Raw genomic sequence first — 18963 nt, forward strand, 5'->3', positions numbered from 1 at the left:
CAAAGACATCAGAATATTATTATTGAACAACAGTCCATTCGCCCAAATCTGGATTACTTAGTTCTATATAACAAGAACTGTTTTTGGAGATTAAGAACTTTTTTCCCACTTTCTATAATACTCTGTCCCTAATTCCTGCAAGCAATTAATTGCCCAAAAACAATATACACAGTTGGAAAATACAATTCAGAGGCAAAAAGCATTCTGACATATTTCACTCTCAAACAGATTTTTCTAAAAAAGACCACACTACCACACTATTTACAAAGTACTAAAAGAACATGACTTCTCACTCTGAATTCCCTTTACTTAGGGCCTTCTATCCGGTGAAGAACTGGGGACCAGGTAAATTCGAATTGTTTTTTGCTTAGTTTCTGTCTGAAAAGGCAAAACTTGCTTGCAACTTTTAAAATAGCACTCTCCCCCCTCTCCCCGTGTAGGGTTCAGTCTGAGAGTTTGAGTCAGGGCATTTCTTACATAAATGTATTCAAAACAAATGCTTTAGGTAAGAGAGAGGGGAAGAGGATGTAGGGCATGCTGAAACGCTTAAAAAAAAAAAAAGCGTGTGGAATCCTCAATCAGCCTTGATTTCCCAGCCTTTGTCCTGTACACACTCATAGGTTTGTCCTGTCTCGTAAACGCTGCTGGAAAGTCCTTGCTCACAAACTGATTCATCCTCATTCCAGCACAGTGCTTGGCAAAGCGTAGGCGCCCAAAAATGAATGAATGAGTTTGTAGCAGAAAGGCGGGAAAAGGTTACTTTTTGCCAGCTATGACACGGAGAACTACAATGATCACAAAACAACCAAACGCAAACTTGGACAAATGCCCATTTTCAACCGGCTCTCAAAAAAAGATTCCAGACCCGCACACTATACGCCCCGCCCACGGTGATAGACGAAAGAGACGGTACCAGCTGTCAGGGAAACCGGAAATGCCTGGTCAGACCCCGCGCATGCGTGCATCCGCTCAGCTCGGACTTCCTAGACTCGGGTCCTCCAGTGAGAAAGCAGAGACTCGCTGGCCCGGGCCAGGGCAGCCCCACGCCCCTGCCGCTGCGCATGCGTCTTGGGGTGGTCGGCTCGCCGGGAGGCGGGGCGACAGGACAGATTTCTCTCCTTGCTCCGCCCCTCTTCTTCCCCCACCTGCCACGTACCGGGCCCGAGCGAGCTCTCGCTAGGTTTGGTGGGTCCGTGCGATTGGCCGGAGCCCGCGCGATCCTACGAACGAGGTGCGGCGGCTGCGGAGGGCGGCGGCGTGGGCCTTGAGCGCAGCCACCCCGGACGCCCGAGAGCCCGGCGGCCTAGCACCGGTCGGGTCAGCGGAGACCCGCGGAGAGGCGCCAGCGCGGCCTCAGCCAGCCGGTATGGCCGCTGGGCCGGGGGCGCGGCCGCGTTCTCGGACAAAGCGGGCGGTGGACGAGGAGACGCCGGCAGGGCCTCGTTCGCTCCCGCCGGCGCCGGGGCCGGAGGGGCCTGGCTGGGGGCTGGAGGCCGTGAGCACGGAGGCCGGGTGGGGCCTCGCGGCGGGGGGCGGGGGGAGGGGAGGCCGCGGCGCGGTGGGGGAGGGAGAGGGGCCCGCGGTGGCGGGGGGCTGGGGGCTGCTCCGCCTGGCTCCCAGGGGTCGGGCTGCCCGAGGGGGAGGAGGCGTGGTTGGGAGGCCTGTGGGGGTCGAGCGGTTAGCCAGAGGGGACTCCTAGGGAAGGTGAGAAGGGTGGCGAAGGGCGCCCATGGGGATAAGGTGGCGGGGGTCCCTTAGAGGAACCTGTTTCCTTGGCTGTGTTGGTGCTTCACCGAGCGCCGTCCGAAGGCCCAACCCAGTTTTGTGGTGAGGATGATAGCTAACTTTTGAGACTTTGCTTTGCTAGGCACTGTACAAAGTCCTTTAGGATACCCGATCTCATTTAATCACAAGGATCCTCTCACATTTAGATACTCCCTTTTTGCAAATGATGGAAGAAGAAGCTTCCAGAAGTACTTGCGTAAGGTCACGGAGCTAGTGGTGGGAATCTTCACCGTCTCGCTGCATTACCTCCGGTCAGGCAGGATTGGAGGCTCCTTGGATTCTTTGGAATAATCCGAGGTTGATTTTGCTTAGAATTCCTGGAAGGAAATTGCTACCCTCTTGGACGGGCCTGATCCCGCCCTGCTGAGCTTGAGCAGGGCCCTACCCAGAGGGGTGGAGGTGGAGGTTTGGCCGCTGCCGGAACCTGGATCCTGGTTCGGGAGGTGGGCTCCGTGTGCGTCCTCGGGCATGTCGCTGTGTTCTCTGGTGCGGAGACCAGTGCTCCTGTTGGAAAGTTTCCTACGTTAATGGCTGTGCCATTTCTGGCCTTAGGAGGGCGTGGGGCAGGGACCAGGTGGGAGGAGAGAATGCTGTGAGGGTCTCAGCAGCAGTCCTGGGCACTTTTAGTTTATACCCATTTCGACCTTGTGACTGAAGTTAGAGAAAAAGAGGACCTAAAATTATGCTGTTACACACAAAATATGTGTGGGGGTGGGATTTCCCCGGGAAGGGAAAATTCTGTGGTACCCTTAGTTTTGTGGTGTTTGTGCATGCCTTAAGGAGGTGACTGCACCAACTGGGGACAACCTTTGGAACGAAGCCCTAGTTCCTAGCCACAGGGAGTTTACAGTCCAGGGGAAACACCAAGGAATAAGTGAATTTGCAGGCAAACATGACAGATACAAAGTGAAAGAGACCCATGTTTTCCAGTCCATAGGTGAGCAAGAATTCCTGCCCCCCCCCCCCCAAACAAAAGGGCATACATACTAGAGCAAATAAATATAAATAAAAATTGGGATGAAAATGTGATATTCCTGTTAACTGAGGAGGCAAGTGTAGACTACTGTTAAATAGAAGAACTGGAGCAAATTGCTTTGATCTGCAGGTCTGGTCTTTTTATTTTGATTAAATTTTTAGGGGTGACATTGGTTAATAAAATGATATAGGTTTCCAGTGTACAATTCTATGACCCATTGGTGAGCAAGAATCCCCTCACAGATAAAAGGACATACATACTATCAATAATATCTGATGTTGGAAATTTCTTTTAATTAGGAGTATGTCTGTTTTGGGGAGTCACTTCTAGCTCTACAATGAAGGTACATTGTGAAGGTCTGACTTAGGAGCTGACCTAATAGTACAGTTTTCTCCTCCCAATTCCTTTATCAGAACTTTATTATGTCTCATTCATGTTTTGTTCATGGAACAAAATCAAGTCTTCACCTACTATATGCCAGGTTTTATTCTACGTGCTGCTGAGAGTAGATAGTACCATCTTGCTGAAGTTAAGCCCTGGTCTTTAACTACATTATTGCTGATTTACACAACCTGTAGGTAATAGAAGGTAACATTGTTTTACTGACATTCTTTATTACTCTCAGGCTGCAAGGCCCACAAGATGGAATCTTCACCATCTTGTTGAAGTAATCATACTTAAGAGCTTGGAACATAGCAGGTATTCCAGTAAACTTTTCCTGAATGAAGAAGGCAGATTTGGCTAACACGTAAAGCAGTTGTATAGAGGTTTCAGTTAATCACAGTCTTCAGAAGTCCATTGTGAAAGAGTGCAAAGATAAAACTAACTGTATTCTTACTTTACATTATGATAAGCACAGCATCCAAATCATGGATTACAATCCATTCTGTTATGAACTGACCTGAGAGTGTTAGATTCAGTATTTAATGTCCCATTTTAAGATGGGGCATTAAAGATTTGTTAATAAAATGTAATCTCTTCAAAGGATGGTGAGGGAGTCTAGAGACATTTAAGGAATAGTTGGAAGGATATAGGGCATTTGTAAGTAAAATTCATGAAATGAATTAGGATTCATGAATACTTCAAATATTTGAATGGTTGAGATGTGTTGGGGAGCAGGCGTGGTGCTTAGACACACACACACACACACACACACACACACACGCTAATTGTAGAGCACTATGGAAACAAAGTATGATGTTAATTAATGAAATAACAAATTTAAGAGGAGAAAATAGAAAGCGGCCATAGTAAAGCATGAGGTTGAAACCAGAATGTAGCCAGTAGGAGATAATAGGATGCTTTAAGTATTTGGAGAGATCATTTGCTTGGGACAGGAGGAAGGAGTTGATGCCAGGGAAATGCTCAGTGGTTATAGGTAATGTATTCAAGAACACATTGGTCTTGAAAGAGAGATAGGCCTGGTGTGTTGGGAATAGATCAAAAGGTGGGCAAAGGTAAAAAGCAGGCAGATCAGTTTGGAGTTTTTTGCAATAATTCAGGCAAAAGATAATGGTGGCTTGGATCAATCTGATTAGAAGTGAAGACAGTGAAGTGATTGGATTCTAGAGATATTTTAAAGGTAGTGTCAACTAGATTTTAGGTACCTTTGTGAGGAAAAGAGAGGAACTAATCTTCTATAATAATCTATAATAATAATAGCGTAATATGCTAATTAGACCAGATGTCCTTCTGGACAAAGCCAGGGCTGCAAGGGAAGACCCGGTCCCAGGATCCCAGGTGCCTGCTGGCGGCCAGAGGGAAGCCTGGGACCCGGGTACCAGAAGGAAGCCAGTGCCGGCAGCCGGGGGAAGGAAGGCCAACTCTTGCACGAATTTAGTGCATCGGCCTATAGTATAGTATATATGTAATCTTGAACAACTGGAAGGAAGGAATTGTCATTAACTGAGGTGATGAAGATTATAGGAGAAGCAGATTTTGAGGGGAAGACCAGGAGTTTGTTTTTAGACATGTTAAAATAGAAATCTAAATGGTAATGTCAGATATGCATTCAACTAGATATAAAACAATGAAACTTATGTTACTGTGCACATAATAAAGTTACCTCTAGACCATTTTAAGGTGAATATGGTAACATTGGAACTGTGAATCTCTTTTGATGGTCAGAATTTCTTAGATTCTAATAATAGCTTTGCTTTTCAGCTTTTAAGATGTTTTATAGCTGTTTAATCATCAAAACCATTTTTTCAGTATTTCTCTAGAATTGTATATATCTAACATCCTGGAGTCCACCATGAATGGACAGTTGGACCTAAGTGGGAAGCTAATCATCAAAGCTCAACTTGGGGAGGACATTCGACGAATTCCCATTCATAATGAAGATATTACTTATGATGAATTAGTGCTAATGATGCAAAGAGTTTTCAGAGGAAAACTTCTGAGTAATGATGAAGTTATCATAAAGTATAAAGATGAAGGTAAGAGTGTTTCTAAAGTTAGTTTTAAAAACACATATTATTATGTGTTCTTTTGCCAATATTTGATTGAACTTTCTCAGAATAAAAATTTCGTCCCGTTCATGGTGATTTGAGTGCCCACCTCTTTTACTAAATGGGATATTTATATAGTTAGTTTTCTTTTATAAGTTAAAAATAGCTAAGGAATATTATTAATAGAAGGGGTTTTAAGTGATAGAACACTGTCACAGATATTTTCACAAGCATTTCTTTTTCTCTTCTGCCTGTGCAATTCTGGCTTCATATTTGCTTTTAAAACCAAACTTTCACTCATATTGTCCAAAGTGGAAGGCATATCAGTAGGTATTGAATGAAAAAGGATTCCATGGTCAACTAAGCCTGGAAAAGTTTGTTTAAAAAAAGACAAATGTATTTCTTTATTGTAGGAAATTATGCTGATGCATATTGTCAGTTTATACTAGCAGGAGTGGGGAACATCTGGCCTGCAGGCCACATAAGGCCCAAGAAATCATTTGGTCTGCCCTGCCAAAGCATTAGGGGCGAGTTAATTAAATGGTTGATCAAATATAGCAGGCTAATTTTAAGTTGATAATTTTGTTTGGCCCGTGAATGATGTTATAAATATCCAAATGGCCCTTGGCAGAAAAAAGGTTCCCCACCTCTGCTTTATAGCATACAGTATTCCCAGACTTATTGACCACTAAACTATTTTTATGGAGATGAGTTTTAACATGAAAAATGTTTTATCAAACACACAGTGGAATTACAGTAAGAGATTCTTCATTTCCTTTTCTTTAAACCTGTTTTCTTTGTTAACATCTCTACTGAAGTTGTACTTTAGGTGGTTACCAGTATCTTTCTTACTGCTGAATTTATTCCCAGTCTATTTTACTTTAATCCTAATACCTGGCAGTGCTGACCATATCACCCTGTATTAAGTACTCTTATTCCTTAACATCTGTGACACTGTGCTTTTTTTCATAATGTATGCCCTAACAGTATCCAAAACTAATTTTTGAGAGTCACCTATGATAAGAAACAATAAAGGAGAGTGATTTATTATTTACAATACACCAACTTTCATCTCTTTGATTTCCAAATAGGTGCTTGAATTTTATCAGTTATAAATGTCTTTTATTTTTTAATTTTTTTTATTTTACTTTAGTACTTGAGATGCTTTGCTTTTACCTCAAACTTGGCATATCTTCAACTCTTTATCTGGCTTACTCTTAACTCCCTTATTTTTGTTTAGGTCAGGCAGGGTCAGCCAGCTTTTTCTTTAAAGGATAAGATACATATTTTAGCATGATATAAGTGCTGTGTCTCATCATCTTTTCTTCAAAACCTTTTAAAAGTGTAAGAATCATTTTTAGTTTGCAGTCTCTAAACAGGGATTTATTCATTGGTTGCTGTTTGTGGACCCCTAACTTAGAGTATCCTTATTGTTGAAACCTTGTTCTCTACATCTAGTTACCAAATACATTTATTTTCCATGGTAGTTTTAGGTGTTTTGAATTGTACAGGTTTGTTTTCTGCTGGCTTACATAAAGTTTTTTGCCATCAGAGATATTCTATTTCTGTTGTGGAATTTAGAAAAGAAAAAGGGCCGTTATAAAAAGTTTTCTTCTATTACATATATACTATATTTTCCTTAAAATGTTTTTATGAATAGAATCCTTGAAGTTGAACATTAGATATGTTTGTTACAAGAAATATGTCTGGTTATAAAGAACTAAAAACAATGATAAAGTTCTCCGTATGGCTTTTATTGCCAACGGGTCAAATCTGCCCAACCAGTGGTAAAATTGGTGTAGAAGAACAGCCTCTCAGCCTCCTGAGAACAAAACTCCTTGTCTAAAGCAACTGTCTTTGAAGATACCCTGCACAGGACCCTCTGACTAACACCTTGCCTGTAGCTGCTTTTCTGTGCTTGTTCTCTCTAGAGAACATTTTTCTCTCTTGCCTAGCCCTTTGAAAGCTTTTGAAATAGGGGATTGATATGTAAATTATCTTTTTTTTTTTTATTCTTGGGATCTAGGGGAATTCAGAATCTGGTGTATATGAATATTTTTTTGGGGTGAGTTGATAATTTTCATCTTAAAATGGTCAGTGACCTGAAAGACTAGTGTCTACCCATCATTAGGGCGAGTCTGTAAAAATTTTTTTTGCAAAACTTTTAGTTAATGTTCTATATATGGCTTCTCTGCCATTTGTATCAGGGATGTTTTAATGTACTTAGAATTAAAATTTGAACCTTGAAAATATTACTTTAACTTTTGATAAATAGAGTGTCCCCCAAAAATGTATACACACTTTAACAGCTGATAGCTCTATTTTGAGAATGAAATGTATTTTAATAAACACTGTCTTTATAATTATTCAAAGTATGTGTATACATTTTTTTTAGACATCGTATATATTTAAATTTTCTGGAATGGAAAGATGTTAATCTGAACTAGTAATTTGTGATATTGCTACCATGCATCTCCTGGTGACTAGTAAAAGATGACTTAATGCATTAATGTTGGCTATGTTTTGGCTATTCTTATAAAAGTAATAAGCAAAATTGGTTTAGTATTCTTTTGAACCTACATTTTCCCTAGATCCCTTAATGTTTGTAAGGTTTTTTTAAGGAATTTTGGATAATTATTTAATTTTTTAAAAATTCTTTATTGTTTAAAGTATTAGGAGTCTCCTTTTTTCCCCATTGACCTCTCCCCTGCCACCCCCTCCCCCAAGCACAAGCCCTCACCCCTACTACTGTCTGTGTCCATTGGTTTTGCTCATATGCATGCATACAAGTCCTTTGGTTGATCTCTTACTGTTTGTGAGGTTTTTATGGGAGATTCTAATTATGCAATCTGATTTTAATTTAATGTAGATCCTAGTTTACTACTGATGCAAGTTTGAAACTCATTTCTTTTCTTTTTTTATCCAGATGGAGATCTTATAACAATTTTTGATAGTTCTGACCTTTCCTTTGCAATTCAGTGTAGTAGAATACTGAAACTGACATTATTTGGTAAGTGGTAAACTTTCTAATAAATTTACTATTTTATTCATTGTATTTTTATTAAAGACTTTTCTAGTTTTTTTTACTTTTAATCCTTTGCACTCACTTGCTTTTTTCTCGATTCCTGCTACCGATGCTAACCGTGTCGAGTCACACTCGACATCCGAGTGCAAAAGGTTAAATACTCAGAATTAAACGATAAGTTTCAGCTGTATCAGAATTTTTGAATTATTAAGGCTTAATTATATATATGTAACTATAATTATACATATATATGATTAATAGAAAGTAGTCATGTTTAAAATTCCCCATTTGCTCCATTATCCTAAATCTCTGGGCAGTGGCTGCATGTGGCCTTGATGTTATCTGCTTCATGGCCACCTGTTTTTGTGTCAGGCCCTGCTGCTAGATGGAACACCCCCACCAGTGCACAAAATCTGTGCACTGGGCCTTTAGTATTAGAAATAAAAAGAGGCATAACTATAAAATATAGTAGAAACTTAAAAAAAATCTATATTATGACTACTGTAAATAACTTTCAATCTGAAAACTCCAATGACATGGACAATTTAATATATAAATACCAGAGGCCCAGTGCACGAAATTTGTGCACTGCGGGGTGTGTCCCTCAGTCCAGCCTGCACCCTCTCCAATCTGGGACCCCTCTAGGGATGTCCTACTGCCTGTTTAGGCCCGGGCAGTAGGATATCTTTCTCTCAATCCAGGACTGCTGGCTCCCAACTGCTCACCTGCCTGCCTTCCTGATTGCCCCTAACTGCTTCCACCTGCCAACCTGATAACCCCCTAACCACTCCTCTGCCAGCCTGATTGATGCCTAACTGCTCCCTTGCCAGCCTGATTGCCCCTAACTACCCTCCCCTGCCAACATGGTCACCCCTAACTGCCCTCCCCTGCAGGCCTGGGTTCCCCCCAACTGCCCTTCCCTGCAGACCCGGTCGTCCCCAACTTCCCTTCTCTGCCAGCCTGGTCCCTCCCAACTTCCCTCCCCTGCAGGCCTGATCACCCACAACTGCCCTCCCTTGAAGGCCTGGTCCCTCCCAACTGCCCTCCCCTGCTGGCCATCTTGTGGTGGCCATCTTGTGTCCACATGGGGGCAGCCACCTTGTGTGTTGGAGTGATGGTCAATTTGCAAATTACTCTTTTATTAGATAGGATTTCAAAAATAGCAAATTTGTCCCAATAAACATTGAAGAAATCACTAATTATTCTACTAAATATTTAAGGAACAGATGATCCCAAATTATACACACTATTCCAGAGAATAGACAAAGATGGAATCTGTAGTAACTCATTTTAGGAGGTTATAACTTTAACATGAAAACCACTCAAAGGAAATGCAGATTAGTCTCACATAAACCTAGATACAAAATACTACTACTAATAAATCAAATTCAGCAGTGAATATTAAAATATATCATTGCCAAGATTTTTTCAGCCTAGGAATGCAGGATTGATTTAAATAAAATCTATTAATACCACTGTTCATATAGAGGCAAAACTGAACCATCTTCTCTAAAAAAGTATTCAGACCCCAGTCATGTTAAAAAGTCATAGCAAACTAGGAATAGAAGGGAAGTCTTTAACCTTATATTGGGCAACTATCACATATTGCTTTGTACTCTAATATAAAAGGATTATAAAATGTAACTGAAATACCAATTAAAATTATAACAAAAAGATAATGAGACAAATGTAATGAGGCAAGATTGTTATGGAAAAATGTGTAAAATTTTAATATGAATCATGAAGCAGGGGTATGGGTTTTGGGGAGAGCTTGCCAGGGAAATTTAATTATGTCTGTATTGTTTTATTAATGATCAGGAGCAAAGATGGAAAAATACTAAGATTAATGAAGATGTTAATGAGTATCTTTTTTGTGTGCTTGAAATAATTCATTAAAGTCATAAAGTTATACTAATAAAAATACATAATTATGGAATAGGGAATTTAAACTTATAACACATGGTATTCCAAGAGCCACTAAATAGATGACCTCAGTTCATAGGCCATATTAGGGATATATCTGCTGGGATTTTCATACAAAGACCACCAGGACCACAGCTGTAGTTGAACAAAGTTGGGTGTATTTTCATTAATTTTATATGGATAGTCTTAAATACAAAAAGGACAAGGTAAGCCCAAATAACTTAGAAGGAAGAAAATAATAAAGTGCAGAGATTAACTAGAAGTCAGGGAATTGACTTAGCAAACCTCTATTAAGTTTATTCAAGAAGAAAAAGGGTACAAATAAGCAACATTAGAAATGCAAAGGGACATAACTACAAATATTTCCCCAGTGAGGAGGACAATAGGCTGTTTCAGTAAAAGTGTGTTAGAAAGGGTTTTTCATAGGTCTTGGGCTTGTGTTAGGTGATTTTTGATAAGGTTCAAGGAAGTGGGGCTTTGTTCTAGACTGGATGCTCTCAGGAAGTGGTAGGGGTGGTCCTGTGATTGGGCACCTTAGTAAATCTAAACCAGAGGTGGAGGAGTGAATTAAGGCTAAAGCTGCAATTGTTAAAAAGCAGCAGTCACTCACATTAGTCAGGGATGTTTGATAATTTTTATGGTTGGTCAATGTTCTTGTTTTTGTCTGAGTTCTTACATGATTATGGAATGGCTTTGTTTTTGTCTTGATCACAGTAATGGAGTGATCTGTTCTGATTGTTGGTGTTCTTTGAAATAGTTCATGTTCAGCAAGAGAACATCAGAGCCTACCGGAGTGCCAGGCCAGCTTCCAGCAGCATTAACAGTATCAGGCCAGTTCCTGGCTGCCTTTCTCTTTCTCAGATATTAGAGAAAAACCAGTCACCCACTAAAAGCTAAGAATTAATTGATATAGGTAGGAGATGATATTTAATTTCCTCATAACTATATAGGGAGTATGTAAAATACTGGTGGGTTGTGTTCTAAAAGCTTATATTAGTGGTCTGTTTGAAATATATTTAAGAATCTCTTTGAACCTTTATTTTCAAATAGATTTCCTTTTCTAAGATGGTGCCTTAGGAATTCGTATATATGTGAACCTTTATTTTCAAATAGATTTCCTTTTCTAAGATGGTGCCTTAGGAATTCGTATATATGTATATAAAAGGCAATGCATAAAGCCTTTTTAGTTTAATTTTTGGGCCTCTATCTTGAGTTTTGTATTCAGAGCCTGGTGTCACTTTTTTTTTTAAATTCAGCTGAAAGTCATTTGGACAAAATGGGTAATTAAATGAAGTAATGTTGCCTTCATTAAAAACAAACTGATTATTGAGAAATTTCTTGACTTTTTGTTACTCAGATACTGCTTTTAGAAGTGCAGTTGACTTAAACAAAGCCTGGTTAGGAGACTCAACCCCACACACAGTAAAAAATCTGCATATAAATTTTGAGTCCCTGAAACCTTTGCTAATAACCTACTGTTGACTGGAAGCCTCACAATTAACACAAATAGTCGATGAACACATTTTGTATGTTATGTGTGTTATATACTGTTTTCTTACAATAAAGTAATCTAGAGAAAAAATGTTATTAAGAAAATTATAAGGAGGAGAAAATATTGCTGTATTTATTGAAAAAAAAATTGTGTATAAGTTGGCCTGCATAGTTCAAACGCGTGTTGTTCAAGGGCCAACTATAACTACTTTTAAGGATGATAGTGTGGATTCATGAATTCTGCATATTTTTGTTTTAATAGGTTACTTTTTAGGTCAGTTATTTTAGGTAGCAAATTTTTTTTAGGTGAAAAATAGGCAAGAGGGATAGAAGACCTATTAGTCATGCACCTTTTATCATTAATGTGTAGAATAAGGTGTTTATTGTGTTATTTCAAGAATATAAAAGAATAGGGTGAGATAAAATGAGTTTTTGAAAGTATGTAATTTCTATTAGAATCAAGATGGAGGTAAAGGTAAACACTGGTACTTGCTGCCTCCTACAACTACATCACAATTACAACTAAAATACAGAATAACCATCTTTTAAAACCACCTGAAATGTGGCTTTGTGGAAGTCCTACAACTAGAGAAGTAAAGGAGAAAGCACCTCAAGACTGGCAGGAGGGGTGGAAGTACGGAATAGGCTGGTCCAAAACCCACGTGGTGTTTTTTTGTTTTGTTTTGTTTTTTAATAGGGAGAGAGATTGTGGTTGCAGAGGCTTCCTAAGAGAAGCAAGGGTTCCCAGCCCCACACCAGCCCCCCAGTCCAGGGTTCCAGGACTGTGAAGAGAAGTCCCTGTAACTTCAGGCTGTAAAAACCAGCAGGGATTGTGGCTGAGTGACATGGAGGCTGCTGGAGACCCAGCATTCCTCTTAAAGAGTGGGCACACAAACTTACACGTCCCACTTCCTCTGAGCTCCAGTGCCGGGTAGCAGCTTTGGGGGACAAAGGGACATATGGGGAGGAACTTGATTGTCTGGCATCAGGGCAGGAACTTAGGGGCGGCTTTCTCCTAGATGGGGGTGCTCACAGGGGTCATTGTTCCTGTTCTGGGACCTCCTCTGTCACAGAGACGACTGGCAGCCATATCTGAGTTTCCATCATCCTGGCCCACATTGTTCCCTCTGCCCTGGTGATCCCCTGGGACCCTGCCCCATCCAATTTGCAACCCTACCCAAGCTGTTTGCAGCTGTTTTTCTATATAAACTAGAGGCCCGATATACAAAATTCATGTAAGAGTAGGCCTTCCTCCTCCTGGCTGCAGGCACCAACTTTCCTCTGGCACTCAGGACCTGGGCTTTCCTTCAGCCGCCAGCAGGCACCCGGGACCCGGGAATCCCTCTGGCCACTGCCAGGCACCTGGGACCCAGGCTTCCCTCTGGCTGCTGGTAGGCACCTGGGACCCGGGCTTTCCTCGCAGCCCTGGCTTCATCCGGAAGGACGTCTGGTCTAATTAGGATATTACGCTTTTATTATTATAGATGGCTATTCTGGCTCTGGTGTCAGACTTTCCTAAAATCTCTGAAACAAGCAGCATCTGGCATCAGCGTGCCCCAAACCTATCAATAAGAGGCCCAAGAACCAGTACTAGCATCAGCCTGCCTTGCTTCACAGCTGGACTTTCCTGGGCACTTCAAAGCTCAATACTAGTAGCAGCCATCTGCAGATCTCTCTTCGTTCCTGCTGGGTGGCCCAAGGCAGTGGCTGACTTTGTAACTCCTGGGAGGCCCCAGAGCCAGTGCACCTGGTGGACAACTTTAAATGATACCAGATTACAACTCTACACATACATAAGCGACACACTCCTGGGGCAGACTTAGTGAGCACCAAAGCTCCACTGAAGCAAATCCTGCTCCATAGGGGTGTCTCCTGCATAATAGCTCTTCCACTGTAGTCACAGCTGGTCCCCACAACCAATTGGCCTGAGAAATCAAGGCTCAACTACAACAAAACTGTGCAAACAGCCCACATGGGGGTGCACCTAGAGTGCTCAGCTTAGGTTGACTAGGGAGGTTGAGCCACTGGGCCCTACAGGACACCTATTACACAAGGCCACTCTACCAATTCCAGGAGACATAGGAACTCTACCTAATATATATAAACACAGGGAAGCAGTCAAAATGCAGAGACAAAGAAAAATGTCAGAAATGAAAGAAATGGAAGAAAGCAAACTAATGATACAGAGTTCAAAATAATGGTTATAAAGTTGCTCAAGCATCTTGAGAGCTTCAAGGGACTTAGTGAGACTTTTGAGGACCTTAAATTTCAAAGACATGAAAAAGGACCAGTCAGAAATTAAGCATACACTAACTGAAATAATTTACAGGGATTCAACAGTAGAGTAAGGATTCTGAGAAGTCAACAATTTGGAATATGAGGAATCAAAAAACACCTAATGATAAGAGCAAAGAGAAAAAAGAGTCCAAAAATATGAAGATAGTAAGGAGCCTCTGGGACAACTTCAAGCATACCAACATTCACATTATGAGGTTCCAGAAGGAGGAGAGAGACAGCAAAATATTAAAAACTTGAAGAAATAATGACAAAATTTCTCCTACCTGGTGAAAAAAATAGACTTACAAGGGCAGGAAGCACAGAGTCCCAATCAAGAGGAACCCAAAGAGGCCCACACCAAGACGCATCATAATTAAAGACAAAGAGAGAATCTTAAAAGCATTAAGAGAAAAGCAGTTAGTTACCTACAAGGAATCATCCATACGACTCTCGGCTGATTTCTCAATAGAAACTTTGCTGGCTAGAGGCAGTGACAAGAAATATTCAAAGTGATGAATAGTAAGGACCGACAACCAAGATTCCTCTATCCAGCAAAATTATCATTTAGTATTGGAGATAAAGAGCTTCACAGACAAGAAAAAGCTAAAGGAGTTCATTACCACCAAACCAGTATTCCTATCCTATCTAATAAAAGTAATATGCAAATTGACTGTCACTCGAACACACAAGATGGCTGCCCCCATGTGGACATAAGATGGCTGCCACAAGATGGCCAGCCAGGGAGGGCAGTTGTGGGTAATCAGGCCAGCAGGGGAGGGCAGTTGGGAGGGACCAGGCCTACAAGGGAGGGCAGTTGGGGATGATCAGGCCTGCAGGGGAGGGCAGTTAGGGGTGATTGGGCCTGCAGGGGAATGCAGTTGGGGGGAACCCAGGCTTGCAGGGGAGAGCAGTTGGGGGGGACCAAGCCTGCAGGGGTGGGCAGTTAGGGGTGACCAGGCCTGCAGGGGAGGTCAGTTAGGGGCAGTCAGGCTGGCAGGGAGTGGTTAGGGGGTGATCAGGCTGGCAGGCAGAAGTGGTTAGGGGCAATCAGGAAGGCAGGCAGGCAAGCAGTGCGAGCTAGCAGTCCTGGATTGTGAGAGGGTGCAGGCTGGGCTGAGGGACACCCCCCCCCCCCCCCCCATGCATGAATTTCGTGCACTTGGCCTCTAGTGTGTGTATATATATGTATATGTATATACATATATATATATATGTATATATTTTTTTTCTTGATTTTAGAGAGGGAGAGAGAGAAACATCAATGATGAGAATCATTGATTGGCTGCCTCCTGCATGCCCCCTACTGGGGATCGAGCCTGCTACCTGGGCATGTGACCTTGACCGGAATCGAACCCAGGACCCTTCAGTCTGCAGGCCAATACTGTTATCTATTTAGCCAAACCAGCTAGGGTGAAGAGTATTCTTTAAGAAGAGGAGGAGGAGGGTTATGGGACCCTTCAGTCTACAGGCCAGTGCTTGATCCACAGAGCCATACCAGTTAGGGCAAAGGGTATTCTTGTAGAAGTAGGTGGAGGAGGACGGGGATGGGGAGAAGCAGAGTGGATAGAGGGGGGAAGGAGGGGAGAAGGAGGAGGAGGAAAAATATGAACAAATGGCAACAAAAAAGAGAAAAAAACAATAAAATGGCAACAAATACATATCTATCAACAATTGAATATAAAAACCAAAATAAGTGAACAAGAAACCTAATAAACAAAATAAATATGAATAAAACAGAATCAGAGGCATAGAAACATGGAACAGACGGATGAATCTTAGAGAGAAAGGGAGGAGATGGGAAGAAATTAACCAAAGTTCTTATATACATACTAGGGGCCCAGTGCACCTTGAAAGGAATTGTGGGCTGCAAGGCTGCGGTGGGCACAGGGGCGGGTTTTGATCCATCCTTTACACCCCTGCCCGGCCCCTCCCACCGTGGCCCCCGGTCTCCTGTCTGCCTGCAGCCCCACCACCGCTCCCAGGCCCTTATGGCGCCAGCCCTGCTCACACCTGCTGATGGCGAGAAGTGATTGGGTCTGGCACCAGCAGCAGGTGTGAGTGGCAGCTGTGCCCCGATTGCCCCTCAGGAGCAGGGGGAGGTGGAGAAGCCCTCATGGGCAATTGGGGCCAGCAGCTGCTGTTCACACCCGCTGATGGTGCCGAGTGATTGGGACTGGTGCCAGGTGCTTGCAGTGGGTACGAGAGGCGGCTGCTGGCTCCGATTTCCCCTCAGGAGCAGGGGGAGGTGGAGAAGCCGGAAGGATCGTGGCATGTGGGAACAAAGAATTTTCAGCAACCACCACCAGAGGCTCTCCCTGATGACAGCAACTGGCGCCCCATGTTGGTCTGGTGCCTCTGCTCACCTGCTCCACCATCCCACTGCAACTGATGCCCGCCGTGTTCTGCACATGCCCCCTGGTGGTCAGCGCACATCATAGTGACCAGTTGTTCTGCCGTATGGTCTATTTGCATATTAGGGTTTTATATATATACTAGAGGTCCGGTGCACGAAATTTGGGCATGGGTGGGGGGGTGAGGGAGGGTGTGTCCCTCAGCCCAGCCTGCACTCTCTCCAATCTGGGACATCCCCCTCAAAATCCAGGACTGCTGGCTCCCAACTGCTTGCTTGCCTGCCTTCCAGATTGCCCCTAACCGCTTTTGCCTGCCAGCCTGATCACCCCCTAACCACTCCCCTGCCAGCCTGATTGATACCTAACTGCTCCCCTGCCAGCCTGGTCACCCCTAACTGCCCTCCCCTGCAGGGTTGATTGCCCCCAACTGCCCTCCCTTGCAGGCCTGGTCCCTCTCAACTGCCCTCCCCTGCTTGCCATCTTGTGTCCACATGGGGTCAGCCATCTTGTGTGTTGGAGTGATGGTCAATCTGCATATTACTCTTTTATTAGATAGGATAGAGGCCTGGTGCATGGGTGGGGGCTGGCTGGTTTGCCCTGAAGGGTGTCCCAGATCAGGGTGGGGGTTCCCTTGGGGCATGGGACGGCCTGGGCCAAGGGCCTGTGGTGGTTTCAGGCTGGCTACGCCCCCCGGCGACCCAAGTGGAGGCCCTGGTATCTGGGATTTATTTATCTTCTATAATTGAAACTTTGTAGCCTTGAGCAGAGGCCAGGGTGGGCAGGAAGCTTGGCTTCCTCCATTGCCAGGGTCAACCCAAGCCTCCTGCTCTCTCCAGCTCCGTGGCTGCCGCCATCTTGGTTGGATTAATTTGCATACTTGCTCCTGATTGGCTGGTGGGCGTGGCTTGGTATAGCAGAGTGATGGTTAATTTGCATGTTACTCTTTTATTAGTGTAGATAAATATGTATTACCTATGGACACAGACAATAGGGTGGTGAAGGCCTGGGGTGGGATGGGAACTGGGAGGAGGGGCAATGGAGGAAAAAAGGGGGACATGTGTAATACTCTCATAATAAAAATTTAAAGAAATGATATCAGAGCTTTCTTTAGGTTTTAATTTATTTTACTGTCATTAAATTCTTCTAAGAAACCTTTTTAAAGAATGTGATCATAAGCTGTAGATATGGCATCAGCAAAGACTAATGAATATGTATTTTTTTCGAAAAAGTAAATTATTAGCAATAAATAATTCTTACTATTCAAGTGACATTAATAAGTATCTTGTTTGATTTTGTTTCACTTTTTAAAGAAATTATATTTATTTTTTCTTAGTGCATATTAGTCTGTCAATGTACTTTACATTTATTGTATATATACAATGTACATTTCCTAATTTTAACTAAATTAATTCTTTTATTTCAGTTAATGGCCAACCAAGACCCCTTGAATCAAGTCAGGTGAAATATCTCCGTCGAGAACTCATAGAACTTCGAAATAAAGTGAATCGCTTATTGGATAGCTTGGAACCACCTGGTGAACCAGGACCTTCCACCAGTATTCCTGAAAATGGTAGACTGTGACCCCACTTTTTAAAAAAAAGTTATCCTTACATCATTTTGCAGATTAAAACAAAACAAAATACTCTTCAGTAGGAGTTCGGATGGCACTCCCATTGTCATATCTTTTTATTTTTGCCTTTGCTAATATTCATATGTGTATTCCCAAACCTGGCTGTTCATCAGGATTATTGGGGGATTTTATACTAACTAGAGGCCTGGTGCACGAAATTTGTGATTGGGGTGGGGGGGTGAAGAGGGTCCTCTCAGCCCAGCCTGCACCCTCTTCAATCCAGGACCCCTCGGGGGATGTCTGACTGCTGCTTTAGGCCTGATCCCCAGGACCTGCACCCAGCCTACACCCTCTCACAATCCGGGACCACTGGCTCCTAACTGCTCGCCTGCCTGCTTACCTGATCGCCCCACTGCTGGCCTGTTCACCCCCAACTGCCCCTCCTCCCCCGCTGGCCTGGTTGCTCCTAATTGCCCCCTCCCCCCGCCAGCCTGGTCCCCCTCAACTGTCCCCCCCCCACCGTCTGGTCGCCTCCTACTGCCCCCCATGCCGTCCTGGTTGCCCTTTACTGTCCCCATGCTGGCCTGGTCACCCCCAACTGCCCCCCCGCCGGCCTGGTTGCCCCCAACTGCCCCGCCTGCAGGCCTGGTCACCCCATGCAGCCTGCTGCTTGGTCATTTGGTTGTCCCTCACTACCTGCCCCTGCCGGCCTGGTCACCCCATGCAGCCTGCTGCTCGGTCGTTTGGTCGCCCCTCACTAACCCCCCTTCAGGCCTGATTACCTCACACAGCCTGCTGCTCGGTTGTTTGGTCGTCCCTCACCCCCCTGCTGGCCTGGTCACTCCACTCAGCCTGCTGCTCGGTCGTTTGGTCGCCCCTCACTAACACCCCTTCCAGCCTGGTCACCTCATGCAGCCTGCTGTTCGGTTGTTTGGTCGCCCCTCACTAACCCCCCTGCCGGCCTGGTCACCTCATGCAGCCTGTGCTCGGTCGTTTTGTCGCCCCTCACTAACCCCCCTGCCAGCTTGGTCACCCTCAACTGTGCCCCCACTGGCCTGGTTGCCACTAACTCCCCCGCCCGCCACTGGCCTGGTCACCCCTCACTGCTTCCCTCT

The 18963-nt window shown here is 43.6% G+C and overlaps 1 protein-coding gene across 5 annotated transcripts in view; it reads left to right on the forward strand.

Annotated features, from left to right (window-relative positions):
- Positions 1-1114: 1114 nt before the first annotated feature.
- The window catches only part of TFG (trafficking from ER to golgi regulator), a 33918-nt gene continuing 16069 nt past the window's right edge, over positions 1115-18963 (forward strand). For 3 of the 5 annotated variants that reach the window (XM_079766938.1, XM_079766939.1, XM_079766940.1), the window contains exons 1-4: positions 1231-1364; positions 4973-5199; positions 8138-8221; positions 17702-17848. In XM_079766938.1, the coding sequence (XP_079623064.1) occupies positions 5016-5199; positions 8138-8221; positions 17702-17848 (415 nt within the window). In that variant the 5' untranslated portion in view covers positions 1231-1364; positions 4973-5015. Of the gene's footprint in view, positions 1365-4972; positions 5200-8137; positions 8222-17701; positions 17849-18963 lie in introns of all 5 variants that reach the window. The other 2 variants (XM_079766937.1, XM_079766941.1) reach the window with 2 other exon arrangements.

Source organism: Cnephaeus nilssonii (assembly GCF_951640355.1).
Source record: "Cnephaeus nilssonii genome assembly, chromosome: 3".
In the NCBI taxonomy this organism is placed as follows: Eukaryota; Metazoa; Chordata; class Mammalia; order Chiroptera; family Vespertilionidae; genus Cnephaeus; species Cnephaeus nilssonii.